The sequence below is a fragment of the Hypomesus transpacificus genome, chromosome 18 (assembly GCF_021917145.1).
Source record: "Hypomesus transpacificus isolate Combined female chromosome 18, fHypTra1, whole genome shotgun sequence".
Lineage (NCBI taxonomy): Eukaryota > Metazoa > Chordata > Actinopteri > Osmeriformes > Osmeridae > Hypomesus > Hypomesus transpacificus.
This window is the reverse complement of record NC_061077.1, coordinates 10,966,957-10,987,233: the sequence shown is the minus strand read 5'-3', so window position 1 is coordinate 10,987,233 and position 20,277 is coordinate 10,966,957. Positions and strand designations below refer to the sequence as shown.

General features: G+C 45.7%; 3 protein-coding genes across 3 annotated transcripts; all 3 read left to right on the top strand.

Annotated features, from left to right (window-relative positions):
• Positions 1-1,769: 1,769 nt before the first annotated feature.
• On the top strand, positions 1,770-5,953 carry igfbp6b (insulin-like growth factor binding protein 6b). Its single transcript, XM_047040826.1, has 4 exons — positions 1,770-2,486; positions 3,327-3,361; positions 4,078-4,197; positions 4,451-5,953. The coding sequence occupies exons 1-4, from the start codon at positions 2,150-2,152 to the stop codon at positions 4,562-4,564; spliced, it is 606 nt and encodes a 201-aa protein (XP_046896782.1). The 5' UTR covers positions 1,770-2,149; the 3' UTR covers positions 4,565-5,953.
• A 1,835-nt stretch (positions 5,954-7,788) lies between these two features.
• On the top strand, positions 7,789-15,080 carry pip4k2ca (phosphatidylinositol-5-phosphate 4-kinase, type II, gamma a). The gene is made up of 10 exons (XM_047040758.1): positions 7,789-8,235; positions 8,814-8,911; positions 9,177-9,273; positions 9,471-9,620; positions 10,773-10,919; positions 11,101-11,139; positions 11,243-11,356; positions 11,846-12,110; positions 12,288-12,391; positions 13,875-15,080. The coding sequence occupies exons 1-10, from the start codon at positions 8,089-8,091 to the stop codon at positions 13,962-13,964; spliced, it is 1,251 nt and encodes a 416-aa protein (XP_046896714.1). The 5' UTR covers positions 7,789-8,088; the 3' UTR covers positions 13,965-15,080.
• Positions 15,081-15,940: 860 nt separating this feature from the next.
• Positions 15,941-18,590, top strand: gpr182 (G protein-coupled receptor 182). The gene is made up of 2 exons (XM_047040778.1): positions 15,941-16,203; positions 16,664-18,590. Exon 2 carries the CDS (start codon positions 16,667-16,669, stop codon positions 17,765-17,767), a length of 1,101 nt encoding a protein of 366 aa, XP_046896734.1. The 5' UTR covers positions 15,941-16,203; positions 16,664-16,666; the 3' UTR covers positions 17,768-18,590.
• The last annotated feature ends 1,687 nt before the right edge of the window (positions 18,591-20,277 follow it).

Sequence of the window (20,277 nt, the reverse complement as noted above, 5' to 3'; positions counted from 1 at the left end):
TGTAGGATGTACCGCTTGGCCACAATCCACTATACAGTATGTTTTCAAGACCAGCAAGCCCTTATTTTAGAGTGGCACAATGCCAAAATAAGTCAACATCGTTAGATCAACATCTTAATCCGGTTGTATGCTCTCTGAAATACTCATTTGTCTTTGATGTCATAATGTTCGTGTTGCATCATGACAACAGCAAATAAACACTGTTCTCACACCATCCTCAGAGCAGCCTCAGACATGCCGTACACAGCAGTTTCAACTGGGGAGGAGCGGAATTCCTCTCAATTCTATCCACCCATTCTAATGGTCCTCCCAATTCAGCTAAACAAAACAAGGTACCCAGTTCTCGAGAAAGTGTCGATCATTATCTTTCTATACAGCAACTGATTTCACTATGTCATTTGACACAATCAAAACATTGCATTGACTACAGCATTCACACCGAAACATCAACACGGCCCTTTACTGTGCCAGCTATGGTTTGTGGTCAGAGGGGTTTAAGGGGATCTGGGTGAGAGTGATATCTAGAAGATGGCGTTCAGTTTGTGAGTACAGTTTTAAACATTTGAAAGGTTTTATGGATTGCGTTATTATCAGCTGGCACACATTTTTCTTATCTACATTCCAGTGGAAGAAAGTCCTCCTAATTATCCAGCTAATGTCTCTTCCAATCCAAACAACTGGCCTGCAAAAACTTCAGAATAAAAAATTATTTAGTCCATGTATCATTCATCATATCAGCATTATATCATCAATCATATCAGCATTTTGATAAATAAAACATATTTTGTGAGGGTCACTGTGGTCAGTATTACGACTGTTCTGGAGCTTGTCCACATGCCACCATGTTTTCAGATCACATGCACACTGCTAATCAGCAAACAGAAGGATGAGCCCTTTTGTGGAGGTAAAAACCCAAGATAGCATTTCGTTCAGTCTTCTAAACTGCATAACCGCAATGGGTTATAGTTATAAATGTGTATAACCCTGTAACACAAAGTGTACACTTACAGAAAACACTTTCAGTGTCATGCTTTTTAATCTCTACTCTAAATGTCATTGTTTTATTTGCTTCAACAACATTAATATAGCCTACTGTATCCACTTTTGACTAGGTGTGACTTATCTGCTGAACACATTTGAACTCACATGCTTCTGTATCAAGTCCAGATATCTACTCTATGACTGTAAGTGTGCAGTAGCTGATCTCCAGGAATGTGTCCCAGAAAAATGTTAAGTGGTTTTTGGACCAGAACTAAGAGCTACTGATAGTTGGCACTTGAAATTCACTTTATGCTTTTGAATGCAGAACTAGACTTAAACTGTGAATGGGACATATTGCCAGAGTAAAAAAAAAATCTAAAATTCACCACTTAATGCTTAACATAGAATCAAAGCAGATACAATGGTTGATTAGTCCTCTCTTCTCAGGGTGAATTATGCAATTGTTATAAAGCTTGGCATTGTAGGCAGTGTGGTTAAAGGCAAAGCACTATATCTCTGATTATTTGTTACCATGGCAAATACAATATGACTGAATTTGAATCTGAATCTGACATTCTTGCTAGAAGTCTAGCTTGTCTTACATTTAATGTTTAGCACTATTATCTATAGATACATACATAGGGTTTGTTGATGTGATAAAAGGGTGGGGAGATTTTGATAATTTCCAAAAGGAACATAATCCCCCATTCCCTCCCTCCTTTCCTCTCTGTTTCTCTCCCTCTTTCTCTCTCTCTCCTTCTCTCTCCCTTTCCTTCTCTGTCTCCCTCTCTCTTTTTCTTTCTCTCTCTCTCTGTCTCTCTCTCTCTCTCTGAGTCCCAGCCCCTGAAGGTGTCATAACTGTGCTCTCTCTCTCTCCCCTCTCTATCACCGCCTTTCAGATCTTTAAAAGCTGCTGCTTTGCTGTGTCTCTCTCGATCTCCATTTGTCTCCTCTGGTACTGCAGGGGACTCCTGGCTGCCTCTCGACTGAACCGGCTAAGCACCAAGGAAATCTGAAGAGACGTAAAGAAGAGAGAGGAGAAAGAGAGAGAGAGAAATAGAGAGAGTAAGAGAGGGAGAGAAAGAGAGAGGGGGGAGAGAGATACATCCAGAAATAGCATCAGCCACATTTGACTGAGAGTGTGGAGAACCTCAGACCTGGACAGAAAATGCCTCTCCTTTCCAACTTAACGGCCATTGTCTTGTTGCTGATTGCTCACTGTGGATCCTGGACTCTGGCTAACCGCTTGGGCCCATACAAGGTCTGTCCCTCCTGCAAAGACCCTGTGGGGGCAGGTCGGGCCCCTCGGGACCATATTGGTGCAGGCAGCACATCCGTGTTGGCCCAGGGTGAGCCCTGTGGCGTGTATACCCTGAGCTGTGCCAAGGGGCTGCGCTGTGTCCCCCCGCCTCGGGAACACAGCCCCCTCCAGGCTCTGCTGCAGGGCAGGGGCTCCTGCGCCAAGCACAGCAGGACCAGTCCCACCGAGAGGCCCCACCCCACAGGTAAGAGGACGCACTCTACCGGCAATCTAGCACGCAATCAGTCCCTGAGTGTCAGCCGATACTACTGCCCTAACCATGGCGAGCAACGGAGCTAGCACGTACACGCTTTCTCCCCCCGCTGTGAAAATCGAATGTTGGGCTGCTGGAGTGAGTGAACCAGGGAGAGGAGGGGAAAAGCTATTACTGAAAGTATATGCCATTTAATGTTGGGTGCATTACATGCACCACAGATGGATTTGCAAGAGCCAGTGCTCACTGTGCTGCAGTGCCTGTGGTGTCTTGTGACAAATTGGTCATTTGAGGGACCGCTGTAGAGTGTGATGACTTATGAGTGTCAAGCTCTTGGAATAGCACTGTAATAACACTGGCAATAACGTTATGATAGGGAATTGTTCTACGACACTCTTCAATGTAATACCCTGCGAGGCTGTCTTTGGCTAAGCAGCGGTGTGTGAGAGGATGTGTGTCCGTGAATGCATGCGTGAGATGTGTATGGGATTTGTACAATTTCAAAGCGAGGGCGTGAATTATATGTGTGAATTTTCTTGACAGAAATCAGAATGAGTGTGAGTTGGGTTTCAGCCATTCTGATTATGTTGCTTTTTATTGCAAGGGTCTCCATCTACTGTTCAAACGAAGCCACTGCGATCCTTTTGCAGGATAGAAACAGGAAATGTACAAATGGAAATTAAGTCTCTCATAGAATGTCTGTATCTAGTGCGTGCCTGCTTCATGTATTTCTGCATGTCATATCACATTCAATCACTAGATTCATCAGACGGTTTCACAGATGGCTTCAGCTTCATTCAGTTTTTTTGATAATGTGCTGTTTTCTCTTAGGTCCACATCCCTCAAACAGTGGTGAAATAGAAAAAGTAAGTTTTTCCATGTACGAAACATAGCATGATTGAGCCACTTGATGCATTCAGTTGATCTCATTTCTTCTTGTGCCTAGAAGGTGCTTTTTCTGAGGAGATATATTAGGCTGCTTACATAAGGTCTTCATATTCACACAGACAGTCTGGTGGAAGGAGTTAGCTCTCTACAGTCATGAATGTACTGGAGCTGGTTTCCTATCTGGGTGATGCAGCATCACGTCTATACCGCTCCATAGCCATGCATTATGGTGCATGATGTGTACGCTGCTATGCGGCAGAACTAATTGAGCATGATGTGAATCAGGAAAGTTTCGAGGCGATGATGGCGGCGGCCTCAGATTTCTCACTTTATGAGGCTGATCGCAATGAAACGACTTGAGCCTAGCGAGGGATTTTTCTCAATTGTTCTTTATATCACATTTGATTGCTGAACAATCCAGGAAATAGTCACAGTCAGACCACTCACTGACCTGAAAAGCACAGTCTTGTGTAACAATATTATTATATAATGACATGATATTATGTGACATCTTGATCATGTTTTCTCCTTTTGGGCTGAGGCTATATCAGTGACCTCAATCCTGTGTACAGAATCCACATGTCATAGGGTTCTAATACCATCCACACCTCACGGAATAGCTAACCACAGGACCAGTTAGTTGAGTTTGTGCGGTATTTTGTATATGAATGCATCTCTGCTCTGTTCTTTTCAGGCACCATGCCGTAAGCTACTGAATAGTGTTCTGCGGGGACTGGAGCTGACAATCTTCCAGTCTGACCGGGACATCTACATACCCAACTGTGACACCCGTGGCTTCTATAGAAAAAAGCAGGTACAGTTGGTATACTGAAGGTTTCTAACATGAAGATATGCCCCTGGGTTTGTGCGTGCTAATGGATGTGTGTGACTCTGTGTCTAAAGCAGCCAGGACCCAGTACCAAATTCAAGGCTGGAAGAATAAAGGCCACTTCTTTCTGAGTCTCTGAGCTGTGGGCAGAGTCAGTCAGCTCTGCTATGCTGTGATGACTGATCATTCTCTCTCTCTCTCTCACGCTCTCTCTCTCTCCCTCTCGGTTTCTCCACAGTGTCGCTCCTCCAAGGGCATGCAGCGCGGCCACTGTTGGTGTGTGGATGAGTTGGGCGCTGCCGTGCCCTCACGTGCCAGTGAAGACGGTGCTCTACCATGCGATGGAGAGTGAGGGATGACTCTGTCCCAGTGCTCTGAGCCCAGAGGAAGAGAAAGAGATGGAGGAGGAGGAGGAGGAGATGGAGGAGGAGTATGGGGAGAGGGGGTGGCTTTAGCTTGAGCTAGACACTGCCTGGACACGAGACAGCAGGGAAAAACCACTTCTAATGGAAATTAGCCCGAATTAGGTTAATGCACTCTACACGATCTAAATGACACACATACACTACACCTCAGTAGTAACATCAAGCTGAACGTCAATCAGTCTTTGCAGCAGCATGAGACACCTGCATTCTCAATTCAGTGACTTGCTGAATCTCACTATAGTACTGCTCCATAACTGCCTCAACTTAACAGATCCAACTGCAGTTCTGAGTAATCTATTCCCTGGCTCTTGTCCTGGCTTCGTTGTAGATGTTCTCTTTTAGGATAGCTAACACTGCCTGTGTTTGTTACTATCTCAGTGGGCTGAAATACTGTTAATGCTGATGGTGTGACACAGTGTTCCAGACGTGTCTCCTTCACCGTCCTCTTTCCCTCTCTCCAAAGATACACTGACATTACTACACTTCATTGATAGAATATTTCTTTTCTATTAACTTATTTTGGAGTATGTATTTCCATGCAGTACTGCTTGAATTTGACATCTATTCTATAACCAAGTCGGAATGCAGTCATAAAACATCATCTTGGATCTTGCATCTTTCCATTCATTTGTCAAAATGGTGTTCCGACTGCTTATTAGTTGATTGTTTGTACATATGTTGGATTTTTGTGGTTGACTGTGTGCGTTCTAAAGAGGCAAACTAAAATGCTTATGGCGGTTGCCCTTTCCAAAAGTTGTCAGGCATATTTTTATACACGTCAATATAATATTTTATATATAAATTGTTGGTTTATTTAATGAACTACAGTACAATGCCATGTATTTTTATATTGTCAGCAGTTTCTTATTTAAAGACAGAGGTTATTTTATTTCATGTTAGGGAGAGCATTGTGCTTTGCAGGCATCCCCTTGGCTAAACTCACTACACCCATTCAAGCTACTCAACTGCTGTACATGTCAGGGTTTTATTTTGTATTTTCCTCTTCTTATTTATACTTTGGTCATCTATATTCACTATGTCTCCATGACAGTTATATGTTATTTTGGCACATCCTATTTCAATCCCCATTTCAGTCTTTTTTAAGTTCAAATTTGTTATTAGGCCCACTTAATTGTCTTTCCCAAGAATCTTGCATTTGTGTGATGAAAATATGTGATATCTCATCAATCTTGTTGTGCCAATATGTGTGCTGTGATGGTAGGTCCATGCACATGGGACCTGTAAGATTTACAAAGTCTAAACTAACATATGATAAAAAGGAAATAAATAAATACATATATTAATATAACAAAGAATCGGACCGTCTTTTCATTGCTTCTTCTCAAGATGGTAGAATGGTCATGTGAAAGCACTGAAATAAATAATGTGTTTGATTCCATCTGTTACTAATGAACATCAGTCAGTTTGCAAAACATGATCACTTCCAAGCCTGTCGTGCATCATCACAGAATGACCAACGAAGGAAACCACACAGTTCAGTCACATTGGTATCAAGGTCATTGTTCCTTCACATTTTTGCTTAGTCACACTGGAATCTGAGGCATCGAACAGCTGTTTCGCAAATGGAAAAAAAGGTAATACTGGTCCCTGTTACATGTCTATTTTTTGCCAACTAGACAAAGGATGTTGTTTGATAGTCATTATATTAACAAAACCCATTCATCGCAAGCTGAAATTCTCTCACCATCAAAGTTACCACCATTGAGGGATGAATGGTTAAGCATTAGGCATGGCATTCTGCATCTCCATAGGGCATACAAACTAAGGACCCATTTGCTCCAGCATTTACACAAAGAGGGACACATGCCTGTTTCCAAGGTAACAGCATTGAATATCCAATTTATCCATGCGTTCTGAGAATTGTAAATGCAGGTCTCGCAGAAAAGGGACAAAAGTAGGGTTCTAGAATCACACCACATGTCCTCCTTTAACTAGGGTGGTTACATTTGCTATTCTTAGAGATTCTGTACATGGATCGTGAGCTTGGGGACATGATATACAGCATTGCCTGTAGCTCACCACCCTCTGCATTCAAGAACAGTCTGTATGCTGTGGTAAAACAGAGGATATGAAACAGCTATGGTACAACATATGTCATAAGCAGTATTGGGGTAGTTACTCAAAAAAAGAAATAGATTACACATTACTGGTTACTTTTTTTACTGAAGTTATTAACAGTAATGCGTTACATTACTGCGTTACAGACACATGTAATCTGATTACAGTAACGCATTACTTCAAGTGAGTTTGTAACGCATTACCCCCAACACTGGTCATAAGTAAGTAACACATGTCCTGTATATAATGAATGATATAATGGAGGATAGAACACATTTAGAATCAGAATTCAGACTCAGAATTTGGTTTATTCGCCATGTATGTTAAACAAAGAATTGACTCTGGCAGGGAGGTTCAAAACACTAAACATTTACAAATCTTAAAGTAAGTAAACGTACAAAAGTTGAGCTATTTCTAAGAACTAAACAATCTAAGAATAAAACCATTTAATTATACAATAAAATATATATAAAAATAAGAATACAAATGAGACTGAGGAGTTGACAGGGTCACAGCTTAAAGTGAGCAAACTGCAGAGACTGGAATGTTCTTAAAGTACATCAGTAGTGTACAAGAGAAAAGATTTGAGAACAGATTAACATTGTCAGTGCACAACAGATATAGTTGGACCAGATGCTCAAACATGTCCCCAACATAAACAAGAAAGCACACCACATGCACATAGTACTAGTACGAATATTGACTTGGTTAAGATGCATCATATGAAGGAATGCTAGTCACATAAATAGTTTCAGACAGAACTGAACGAAGCAGTACATCCTATAAGGTAAGAAAGTCTGGATTTAGACCAAACTTAAACTTGACAACAGCTCATGGTTGGAAAATATTCTTAGTGATGAAGAGAAGCTTTATGATGGAGCATTTGCATGATTTTGGAAGCGAGTAAGGATAGTCTCGGGAGACAGAACTATGGTAGGCTACAGTCAGTGTCGGTCACACTGTAGCATCCTAGCGAGTGAGTTTAGTGGATCCCGCACTGTATCCGCCTATGTCAGATCACGTGACTGTAATAGACAATCTGCTTGGCTGCTGCAACCTGTCAATCACTTCAACACATGGTGACACAGGTGGGCAAGAAAGGTGACGAGGATCGTCTTTGGGGTGGACAGTCCACTAAAACTGAGGTTGACTTTCCCGTGGTCCATGGATTGGAATAAGTGACAACTACTATACATTGGAATCCGATGTTTGCTTTGCAACAAACACTAAAGGATTCTGAAGAGATTTGGGGCTAAATATTGTGTCGGTGGTGTGACATTTGACTAGCGTTTTTTTGTGTGACACACGGGGAAGTGCGAAAGATCAATACAGGAAAAAGTCTGACAAGTTCCAACGCACGCAAGGTGCTGTTATGGCGTCTAACTCGGCAGCTGTTTCCAGTCCAATACTGGCAGCCAAGACTAAAACAAAGAAGAAACATTTTGTGCAGCAGAAGGTTAAGGTTTTTCGAGCCAGCGACCCTGTCTTGAGCGTGTTTATGTGGGGCGTCAATCATTCAGTAAGTGTACACACTAGCTAAGCTAGTCTACTTGTAACGTTAGCTGGCTAGCTAGCTAGGCTAAGTATCACGACTCCCTAACCCAATTATATTTACGGAAGCACGTATATTTTCAATGCAATACAATACTAATACTGTACCATAATGCATAATATTCTATGATTATATGATGATGATTCTACGATTAAGGAGTCATTGCTTGGCTAGCCAAACTAGCCCTAAGTGTGATATCCTGGCTGTCCAGTGTACTGTGCTTCTAGTGCCTGCTAGCTATCTAGGCTTGCTACCATACCATTATTGTAAACTGATGTTCAGAATGTTGCAGTAACTGTTTTTAGATTTAAATAAACGATTAATGTACTATACGCATAGCCAGGAGTCCACTAGCAAGCTCTTAAATTTGACATTAAAAAAAGTATATTTTAAATTGCCACTGCAGTGACGTGTTACAGCATATTTACTGAAGCCTTTATTGGTCTAGTGTGTTGTGCCATTGCTTATCAACCATGTTAACTTTACATGCATGTTTGTGGTAAGGTAATTGATGCTTGATGCTGTGGAATGCTTTATCTATTTAGATAAATGACCTAAACCAGGTCCCTGTACCAGTGATGCTACTCCCTGATGACTTCAAAGCCAACACCAAAATCAAAGTCAACAACCACCTCTTCAACAAGTACGCGACTACGTTTATGCTTGAATAGAGTAACATTATTAGCATTCTATCAATAACACTTAAGGAGACTGTATCGATTTTATTGGCACCATATTTAGCAGCTCTTACATGTTGGCTTCTTGTATTGCTTTGTTAAAGGGACACAACTCCTTTGGTCTGTGTTAACCAGCAGGAGCTTGTAAAGGCACTGTGCTCAGTGCAAAGCAGAGAGAGACGCAGTATAGGACTGTAGAAAGTGTGACTGAGGTGTGGTTTCCTCTTGTAGAGAGACTCTACCAGGACATTTCAAGTTCAAGGAATACTGCCCCCAGGTATTCCGGAATCTGAGGGAGCGATTTGGGATTGAGGACCTAGACTACCAGGTAGGGGGTTGGGGGTGGTAAGGATCGGGATAGTGTGCTCTAATACATGAACTTAACTAAATTGATTTATGGACACAATGTGCTCATACCCAGTTTGACAGCACAAGTTGACTCGTGTGTGTGTGTGTGCGTGTGTGTGTATGTGCGCGTGTGTGTGCGCGTGTGTGTGTATGTGCGCGTGTGTGTTCCTAATCCAGGTGTCGCTGACACGCAGCCCCCCAGTGAGGAGTGGGGTTGTCCAGGGGGAGGGGCTCCTGCTCAGCTCCTATGACAGGACGCTGGTGGTGAAGCAGATCTCCAGTGAGGACGTGGCTGACATGCACAACATCCTGTCTGAGTACCACCAGGTGGGTCTACCATAGACAGACAGATCAATAACAAGCATTTCATCTGTTCTTCCAGAGAGCGTGAGCGACATGCAGGAAATGGCCTGAGCCAGATTCAACCCCAGAGGCCCTGTGTTACGGCCTTAGGCTTAGTGGTGCTAAGGTTTTCTGATGAAATTCAATATATTTAGTTATCTTTTTTTTTTAATATGGTTTGGTCTTCTCTTGAGATGGATGTGTTTACCTTCAATTTCTCCTTTCATAGCATTTCCCTTGAAAGGTACTTTTATTGGAGAGAATTCTAAATTCTCCTTTGATAAGGAGCTGAAGACAAGGATTAGAAGACACGCCATGTTTGTTTGTGTTCCATCTGTTTTATAAGGCATCCTTATCCATTTCACTGACAAAAAGAGTGAGTTAGACATGCAATTTTTTTATTGTGTTGTCATGCATCAGTCACGTGAATACCGGGCCAGCCTTCAAGGCAGAGTGGGAATGAGTCCCGGTGGTCATGGAGAGCTCTGTTGGAGCTGGGTGAATGGGAGCAATGTGGGAGAGTTTCACTGTTAGGCGCTGATTGAGCAGATTGGTATCAGAGCTGTGGGAGCTCTTGGGTCCGCAGCACTGCAGATCTGTTCACTGTGTGTGCGTGTGTGTGTGCGTGTGTGTGCGCGTCCTGAGGGCTTAATTTATCCTGCATCTAGAGTGCCACTGCTCATTTTGGCTGCATGCAGAGGATAGATGGAGAATAGCAGAATATAAATAGATGTGCCTGTCTTCAGTGAGGATTCTGCTGTGTTCCAGCCAGGGGACTCTGTGAATGAGGACAGTCACAAGTGTGTCCCTTTTAATAGCAGGCTTGAGTCTGTGTCCAAATGCATAACCTTGATATCCAGCTGTTACTGTACATGTATGGGAGACTGTGGAGAAAAGATGATACTACCTGGCACGTGGCTTTCTCTTTTTGCGTGATAAAATCGACCCTAGAATTGTATTCCTTTCTAATGTGTACTCTTGCACTAATAAGGAACACTGTAAAGTACTAAAAATAGCAGGGTTATATGTAAAGCACAGCCTAACTTCCTCCAAGCCAAACCCGTTATACAACCTGGTATATGAGCCTGTGTATAGTGTATGGTGTTAATGTGGTGCTTTCTGTCCTGGTCTCTCCAGCACATTGTGAAGTGCCATGGCAGCACGCTGCTGCCACAGTTCTTGGGCATGTACCGGGTGAGCGTGGAGAGCGAGGAGACCTACCTCATCGTCATGAGGAACATGTTTAGCCACAGACTGGTGGTGCACAGGAAGTACGATCTCAAGGTGAGACTCCTGCTCCACTTGAGGGCCAGCCTCTCCCAGGTTGTCACATGACTCCTCTTATACGCTGTCACAGGGCGGCAGGTAGACACCCAAGGATTCAAGGGAAATGTGTTTTCGATTTCGCAAGCTGTCGATGCGTTTGGATAGAATGAACTCTGTCGCACTTTCTGTGTTCTTGCAGGGTTCCCTGGTGTCTCGGGAAGCAAGTGACAAAGAGAGGGTAAGATGAAGAAGCACGTGAAAAAGGCTCTGTTTCCTGTCACATACAGGATGGACATCTCGGTCCCTTCAATCTCCTTCCTGTAAACGTGCACTTCTTTCAGGTGAAAGAACTTCCCACATACAAGGACATGGACTTCAGGAACAACATGCAGAAGGTGTACGTGACCGAGGAGCAAAAGGAGAAGATCATGGAGAAGCTCAACAGAGATGTGGAGGTGCCCTCTTCACTTCTGCTCTGCAGCTTCCCACTGACATGGCACAAAAAGCCCACAGGGGGGCAGCAGGAACATTCTAGAACACACCTGATTCAAATGAATGGTCGTTACCAGGCTTCTACAGAGCTAGATAACTACGCATTTATTTGAATCAGGTGTGTTGGAGCAGGGAAACGTCTAAAACATGCAGGACAGGTGGTACTTGAGGACAGGTTTGAGAACCACTGTTCTAGAAGTTTTTGCTTTGTCGGAGTAGCAGCATGGAGTCAGTTAGTAGTAGAGGCCTACCAGAGAGGTTCATAAGCCAGTTCCTTGTATGTAGATGCAGTTGACGAGTCAGAAGTTCAAACAGAATACTCTGGAACAACATACTGTATTTTCCCATCTAAAGTTGAAGGGTTCATATATGGGTGACCTGACTGATCTTCAGAAAACCATGTTCCCAGCACAGCCCCGGTGAAAACGTTGCTCCGCGTCTCTCTCCTGTAGTTTCTGGTCAAGCTGAAGATCATGGACTACAGCCTGCTGCTGGGCATCCATGACGTGGGCCGTGCGGAGCGGGAGGAGGAGGAGGGCGAGGAGCCCCCCAACGACGAGGACCAGGACTCTGAGAACGGCCTGACGCCCGCCCCCATGGCGGGCTCCTACGGCACCTCCCCCGAGGGCATCGCTGGCTACATGTCCTCGTGCAAGCCCCTGGGCCCGGGGGAGTTTGACCCCTACGTGGACGTGTACGCCGTCAGGAGTGCTGCTGGTAGGGTCCGCCTGCCGTACAGCTGTTAGACACCATGACGTCAGAAGGGCGTATGATAGGAGTCCTTGTTCTCTGAAGTGGCCAGCTGCTTTCCACACCAAGAACGTTCCCAGGAGAGCGCTGTGGGCGGGTGGCTAATGTGTGTGTGTGTGATTCCTTCCTGCCTGTTCCTCCCAGGTTCCCCCCAGAGAGAGGTGTACTTCATGGGGTTGATCGATGTTCTGACACAGTACGACACCAAGAAGAAAGCTGCTCACGCAGCCAAGACCGTCAAACACGGGGTGAGTCACACACGCTTAGGGGGGGAGAGAGGGGGAGTCACACACGCTGAGGTGGGGGAGAGAGGGGGAGTCACACACGCTGAGGTGGGGGAGAGAGGGGGAGTCACACACGCTGAGGTGGGGGAGAGAGGGGGAGTCACACACACTGAGGTGGGGGAGAGAGGGGGAGTCACACACACTGAGGGGGGGGAGAGAGGGGGAGTCACACACGCTGAGGTGGGGGAGAGAGGGGGAATCACACACACTGAGGGGGGGGAGAGAGGGGGAGTCACACACGCTGAGGTGGGGGAGAGAGGGGGAGTCACACACACTGAGGGGGGGAGAGAGGGGGAGTCACACACACTGAGGGGGGGAGAGAGGGGGAGTCACACGCTGAGGGGGGAGAGAGGGGGAGTCCCACACGCTGAGGGGTGGAGAGAGGGGGAGTCACACACACTGAGGGGGGGAGAGAGGGGGAGTCACACACTGAGGGGGGGGGAGAGGGTGAGTCACACGCTGAGGGGGGGGGAGAGAGGGGGGGGGAGAGGGTGAGTCACACGCTGAGGGGGGGGGAGAGAGGGGGGAGAGAGGGGGAGTCACACGCTGAGGGGGGGGAGAGAGGGGGAGTCACACACACTGAGGGGGGGGGAGAAGGGGAATGACACACACTGAGGGGGGGGAGAGGGTGAGTCACACACGCTGAGGGGGGGGGAGAGAGGGGGAGTCGCACACGCTGAGGGGGGGGAGAGGGGGAGTCGCACACGCTGAGGGGGGGGGGAGAGGGGGAGTCGCACACGCTGAGGGGGGGGGGAGAAGGGGAGTCGCACACGCTGAGGGGGGGGAGAGAGGGGGAGTCGCACACGCTGAGGGGGGGGGAGAGAGGGGGAGTCGCACACGCTGAGGGGGGGGGGAGAGGGTGAGTCACACACGCTGAGGGGGGGGGAGAGAGGGGGAGTCGCACACGCTGAGGGGGGGGGGAGAGGGTGAGTCACACACACTGAGGGGGGGGGAGAGAGGGGGAGTCGCACACGCTGAGGGGGGGGGGAGAGAGGGGGAGTCGCACACGCTGAGGGGGGGGGAGAGGGGGAGTCACACACGCTGAGGGGGGGGACGAAGGAGGGGAAAGCCCTGCTGAGGCTCATTCAGAAAATCTTTAGAAAGTATTTTTCAGAATCAGAATCAGAAAGGGATTTATTCGCCATGAAAGTTTGCACAGACAAGGAATTTGCTTTGGCAGGAAGGTGCATACAATAAACATATAGGAATCTTACATTTAGATATATGGTCTTAATATACTAAGGATACATAAACTAGCAATACTAAGTGGAATACAAATTAAAATAAAATATACAATAAAGTAGAATATAAGTTGCCATAAAATATAAGTTGCCAATTTACAGTATAAAATACAATATAAAATACAAATATTACATGAATAGTGAGTAGTGTGAGTAGTTTCCATGACTATAACCTCTTTTCCTTTCTTTTTGGTGATGTCTCCCAGGCTGGTGCCGAAATCTCCACTGTCCACCCAGAACAGTATGCCAAAAGATTTCGCGATTTCATCTCAAACATTTTTGCACTTAGCACTTAAAACACCATGTCCACCATCGGTCCAACCTCCAATCAAGGAGCTTCTTTTTTTTCTTTTTATACACCTTGACTGACATGTTACCTTTACCTGCTGTACATCACCAACATTGACCAACAATCACAAATGGTTCTTTATATCATATTATGTGTGCAACTGTTTCCATTGTTGTAATATACTACTGATGCATATTTATTTTCTAGATTGAAAACTGTGTCAAATGAAGTACGTGTGTAGAAGCACTCTGACTTGGGAACAGAAGGGTACCTGACAATATAGAGCTAACTGCGTCTTCTGGGAGGTGTTACAGTCATTCATACAGTACACTCCTCGGTGTACAAAAAAGAAGGATTTCCAGGTTAACATTTTAAGAGATGAAAATTTCCTTTTCTACTTAAATGCTGAAAAATTCGTAAATATCAATTTCTTCCAAGTAGCATTCTGGAGGTTGGACAGGAGTTTTCGTATGTAAAGTTAGTTGGCTCACTTGGGCATCCTGCTCTGTGGCGACAGACCCTCCTTTAATCCACTAAGAGCTGAATCAAAACGGGATATGGGCCATTTCATAGCAGAAGACTTTGTATACATGCACATATTCAGATGGAAAGGGAAAGTGGTAGTGGATGTGCCATGCAGCTCCCCTCCCACTGACTTCTAACTGGGAACATCATTCCAGCTCCCTGTGGCCAGGGCAGCACCTGCCCAGAGCGTGTTGACCAACTCTTCCAATCAACTCTTCCAATTCCAACCTTCTGGAGCTTCTGTGCTGAGTGTCAAACTAAGCATACATTTTAAAGATGCACTACAGAACAGATGGAGTAGAAAGGAAGACATCTGTAGAGCTAGACTCACTGGGTTTCCAGTTAGAATATGGCTGTTTTCTGGGAATATTGCTGAGATTTCACAGTAGTAGCGTTGGTATATCTTGTTAAATTAATTGAACTTCTAGCACTAGGTGATATTTCAGCTGCTTTATGTTATTAGCGTTCTGTGACGTTACTACTACAAGATCTGAATACACTGGACAAATGGAGTAGATACATTGTGCGTTTGTTGATTGCACATCATGTATTTTTGCAAAATCAGCTTTTGGACCAAATATATTTTACAAAGATTTTCTTTATCGTGTCCCGTTTTAATGTTTTTTCGTGTGTGTGTGTGTTGCTGAGAAAGGGCATCTGCCTTTCCAGAAGCTCTAATTCTGCTGACAGTTTCCTTCCTGTAGCTTTAGGAAAAGAGCAGATTGACTACACTTAAACAAAGGGAAACAAGCAGGATGGATATGGTGGGGGTGGGGGGACCAGAGAGGGGCAAACAGATCTTCACAAAATGCTGACCATCCAGAGAACCAGAGAGAGTTGGTACAGAACATCCCATGTATCTGCAGTTACAGGGCCAACACAAATGTCCCTATTGTCGGTATAAGTCTGACCTGCAGGATGTTATGGTGATAAACTCTCCCAGAACAATGACAAGATGGAAGAGGGTGACCCTGAGCAATAAATCGAAGCCTGGAGCTGGATGTTGTTACTTCTGTCAGTGGCTCCTGAAAGGTTTCCATGTTGAATTTGAATTCCCTTTTGTTGAGTCATCAAGTCTAAATGAAGACAACAGAAAGATTTAACCAGCCACCACATTGGAATGGTCTCTGTTAGATCATCACCTCCAGGTGTCATAAATGCCTGCTGAGCTGCAGGTGAACAGGTTTCCAGGTGGGTGATGAGGGGATCACTCATGAGGAGGGAGGCTTTGGTTCAAAGGCCTCTTCCTCTGGGAGGTGTGATGTACCACAGGCTTCCTCCCCCTCCTGCTGTTCACCACTGCTCTACACAGGAGGGGGCTTCCTGGCATTTTTCATGATCGCTAACGCAAATGTAAACTGTCTTCATTGACTCCATTCCCTGTAAAACCAGAGAATCTCTGACTTACGACACAGTTAAACCAAACAATGACATTTGACCAAGACCCCCCCCCCCCCCCCCCCCCTTACGCTGTGAGGATGTCCTGTCAGCTCTGGCCCTGAGAGGACAGGGGAGGGACATGGGGGAGAGAAGGGGGAGGATTGGATGGAAAATGAGCAGAGGGGATGGTCTAATATTTCCTGTTGGCCACACTCAGATCATCTGGGCCAGCTGCTGTGTCCTTGCTGCTCCTGCAGGTTTCTGACATCTCTCCAGACAGAAGAACCCCTGGAGCTGTCAGCAGCATCATCATCCTCCACCATTAGACTCCACTCAGTAAGGTAGGCTGCTGTACATTGTTTCATCCTGTGCTTGAAAAACCTGTTTAGAAAGCAACACTGGGATCTGTGAAAGAGAAGTTCAGTTTCACTTTATTATTTAAAGACTGAGGGTTAAACCTACCCCTTAACCAACTAGCTTTCATAGACTTAGCTAAAGTGGTATATGAGTGTCATTAAACAGTTGGGTTGTAGCTACAGAAAGCAGGAATAACAATAGCACACATATCCTTTTTGATGCCAACATCCATAGTTACCTATTTAGTTACCCTTATTTTGGTGTTCTTATTTATTTTTATAGATTATTATCCATTCGCACTGAAACTTTCAGGCAGTTTCATTTTCAACATAGCACAACCTCCTTCACAGCTTATGTAATGGAACAACATAATCAGATTAAAGTCACCTCTCATCGAAACTCTCTACAAATCCACATAACTTCCCTCTGCTCTCACCCCACCAGACCATGAGTCACAGCCACCACAACAGCTCCTTCAATGGGACCCCCTGGTTCATCACCGAATGCACCATCCACCTGGATGAGGACTATCGACGCATCACCCTGTTCCTGCTCTACCTGGTCATATTCCTGGTTGGCCTGGCAGAGAATGCCCTGGTGGTCTGGGTCAACTGGCACCGGAGACACTCTGCCAACGGCGTCCTGTTCTGTGTCATGAACGTTAGCATGTCCGACCTGCTGGTGGTGCTCATCCTGCCCTTCTTCATGCTGGAGGTGAGCTTGAACGAGGTCTGGCTTTGGGGACGCTTCCTCTGCATCGTCACCAACCTCATTTATGTGGTCAACTTCTACAGCAGCTCCATCTTCCTGGCCTTCATGACCCTGGAGCGCTACCTGTCCCTGGCCTGGCCCTCCTCCCCGGCCTGCTTCCCCGTGGGGGCGCGCAGGCGCTGGCTGCTGTGCGGAGGCCTGTGGCTCCTGTCCCTCAGCATGGGCCTGCTGGAGACGGCCCACGTGGACCTGCTGGAGTGGGACGAGCCGGGCTGCTACATGATGCCTGAGTACAGCTACATGGAGTGGTTCATCTCCGTCTCCTTCCTCGGGCTCATCTTCCAGTTCCTGGGGCCCACCGTGGTCATCGTCACCTGCAACCTGTTGATTGCGCGGGCGGTGCACCGCGCCCCCGACGTGCAGGGCCGCCGCGAGGTGTGGCTGGTGCACGTGTACTCGCTGGTGTTTGTCGTGTGCTGGCTGCCATACCACGTGGTCACCTTCCTGATGATGCTCGACGACATGGAGCCGCTGCTGCTGAGCTGCAACGCCGTGGAGGTGCTCTACTTCTCCTTCAGCGTAGTGCAGTGCCTGTCGCTCTTCCACTGCGTGGCCAACCCCATCCTCTACAACTTCCTGAGCAAGAGCTTCCGCACCAACCTCATCAACCACGTGGTGCAGTACATGCCCAGGGAGGACCTCGGCGAGGGGGCAGAGGCCGGCGCCAGAGGGACCGGGGCCGGGAGAGTGCCCAAGCTCAGCAACATGAGCACCAGTGACTCAAACGTGGTCTCGCTGACAGACAAACAGACACAGGAAGCACAAACACAGCAGTGAGACTCTTCTACAGAGGAGGAGCCAGTTCTCGGGGCTGCTGCTGACTGAAGCAGGGGCTGTGTGTTGGGCTCAGCCAGGCCGTGAACCTTCCAAGACACCTCAGACTCCTGGTAGTCCCTCTTAATGTCTCTGTTGATTGCTTTGGTCTGACAGATAATGCATGGACGGACACTCCTCTCATTATAACCTCATTTAACAAATCGACACTGTAAACAGAGAGGGGAAAGAAAGGGTTTCTGGTCTTTTTTGAACTGCCCCAGGAATTCGTAGGCCTAGGAGCTTTTACAAGCTCCTGTTGGATAACTTTATGGTTGACTCCTACCAGAGAGAGAAGGAATGTGTGTAAAATATATGTTACAACTATTTTCCATATAGTGTTCTCACTTCAACGTTATCATTCTCTTGAGTGTGTGGGTGTGTCTGTGTGTTTGTGCTGCTAACATTCTGAAAAGTAACAGCAATAAATCTCCACCCTGTTAAACAGTCCAACACATTTTGGACCATTGCTATATCTTGATAAGTACACATTATTTGACTGGCATTCAAATGTACAAGGAAGGATCACTGTCTCACTAGCCCACCATAGTATGTCCGGGCTTTTGTCAAGTCCAACCTGTGCTACTAAACGGCTACATTTGTGTTTTGCCCTGGTGCCAGATCACATCCAAGCTCAACAGCATGGTGGAAGGTCAGCACACTGAGGACAGGGTTAGCTTCAGCCTTTCCAGAAGCTCTAATTCTGCTGACAGTTTCCTTCCTGTAGCTTTAGGAAAAGAGCAGATTGACTACACTTAAACAAAGGGAAACAAGCAGGATGGATATGGTGGGGGTGGGGGGGGGGGGGGGGGACCAGAGAGGGGCAAACAGATCTTCACAAAATGCTGACCATCCAGAGGACCAGAGAGAGTTGGTACAGAACATCCCATGTATCTGCAGTTACAGGGCCAACACAAATGTCCCTATTGTCGGTATAAGTCTGACCTGCAGGATGTTATGGTGATATTCTCCCAGAACAATGACAAGATGGAAGAGGGTGACCTCGTTATTTTGAGCCATGGCGTTCTTGAGAGTCGTTAACCTCAGACTCCTGCTCCCTCCTATCAGTCTGGATCCTAGACCCTCACCGAGCAGAAAGATTTAACCAGCCAACACATTGGAATGGTCTCTGTTAGATCATCACCTCCAGGTGTCATAAATGCCTGCTGAGCTGCAGGTGAACAGGTTTCCAGGTGGGTGATGAGAGGATCACTCATGAGGAGGGAGGCTTTGGTTCAAAGGCCTCTTCCTCTTGGAGGTGTGATGTACCACAGGTTTCCTCCCCCTCCTGCTGTTCACCACTGCTCTACACAGGAGGGGGCTTCCTGGCATTGCATCCAGAGACGAGGAGAGGGAATCATTTGTTATCTTTATTCTATCTACACTAAGACCCTCTGGAGAAACAGTACTGGTAGATTCTCATCATCATCATCATCATCATCCTCCATTACTAGACTCCACACAGTGAGGTATGCTGCTGTACAACTACATTGTTTGATCCTGGGCTTGAACAACAGGAGATTCTTTACACTACTACTTTTTTTTCAACACTAATATAAACCGCTTACTAATAATCATCTGTCTAATGTATACCAATCACACAGCCATATGACCTTTAACATATTCCAATTATTCTTCCGCAGCTTGTGTAATGGATCAACATCATCAGATTTAAGTCACCTTCAGTCTAAACTCTCCAATTCATACAACACCCCTCTGCTATTAACAGTCATGCCCACCATGACAATGTCACCCAGCTTCCTCTAAGGCTACATCCAAGGAGATGAGTTAGGAAAGCATCATTCCTAGAGTGAGAAGGAAAGTGTGTAAACAAATGTTTTGTACACATACAGCTAATATGTGTAAGTACAGTGTAAATCAGCAAAAAAGCCAAATCCCATTAAACAATATCCATTTTTGGTTATACAAAGAAATCTGTCTAACTGCTTCTGAACATGTATTTCAGTTTTTTCTGGTTTATATTTCTGTACAAAATCGAATAAAAAATCGAATGAAAAAACATAAAAGTGTAAAGCGAGTGCCCTCTTCCCAACCCTCCACTACAGCAGCCTTTAAGAGGAGGAACACTGACACTTGTCTCCACAACACAGTGATTTAAGACTGGTCAGGGATTTTTGCATGTTTGTTTTAAAGTTCTAAATTGCAAGGAATGTTCCAGTGTTATGACGATGTTGATAAGCTGATGGACAAAAGGAAAAAGCTTCGTTTTCAATCAGCAGATGATACAATAGCAGGAAGCTGCCCACCTAGAAATGGGTTAGGGGTGAAAGATCACAGTCTGAACCCTGACATGGTCTGTGCATGATTATATTTATATATATATATCATTAATAGTGATTTAGAAGGCATCACAGTAGATGAAACTCAAAAAGGAACCAGCTCCAAAACACGACAGCAGCCTACTTTTATTAGTCCCCATTTTATTTGATACGTGACTAAACAAGGTAAAAAGG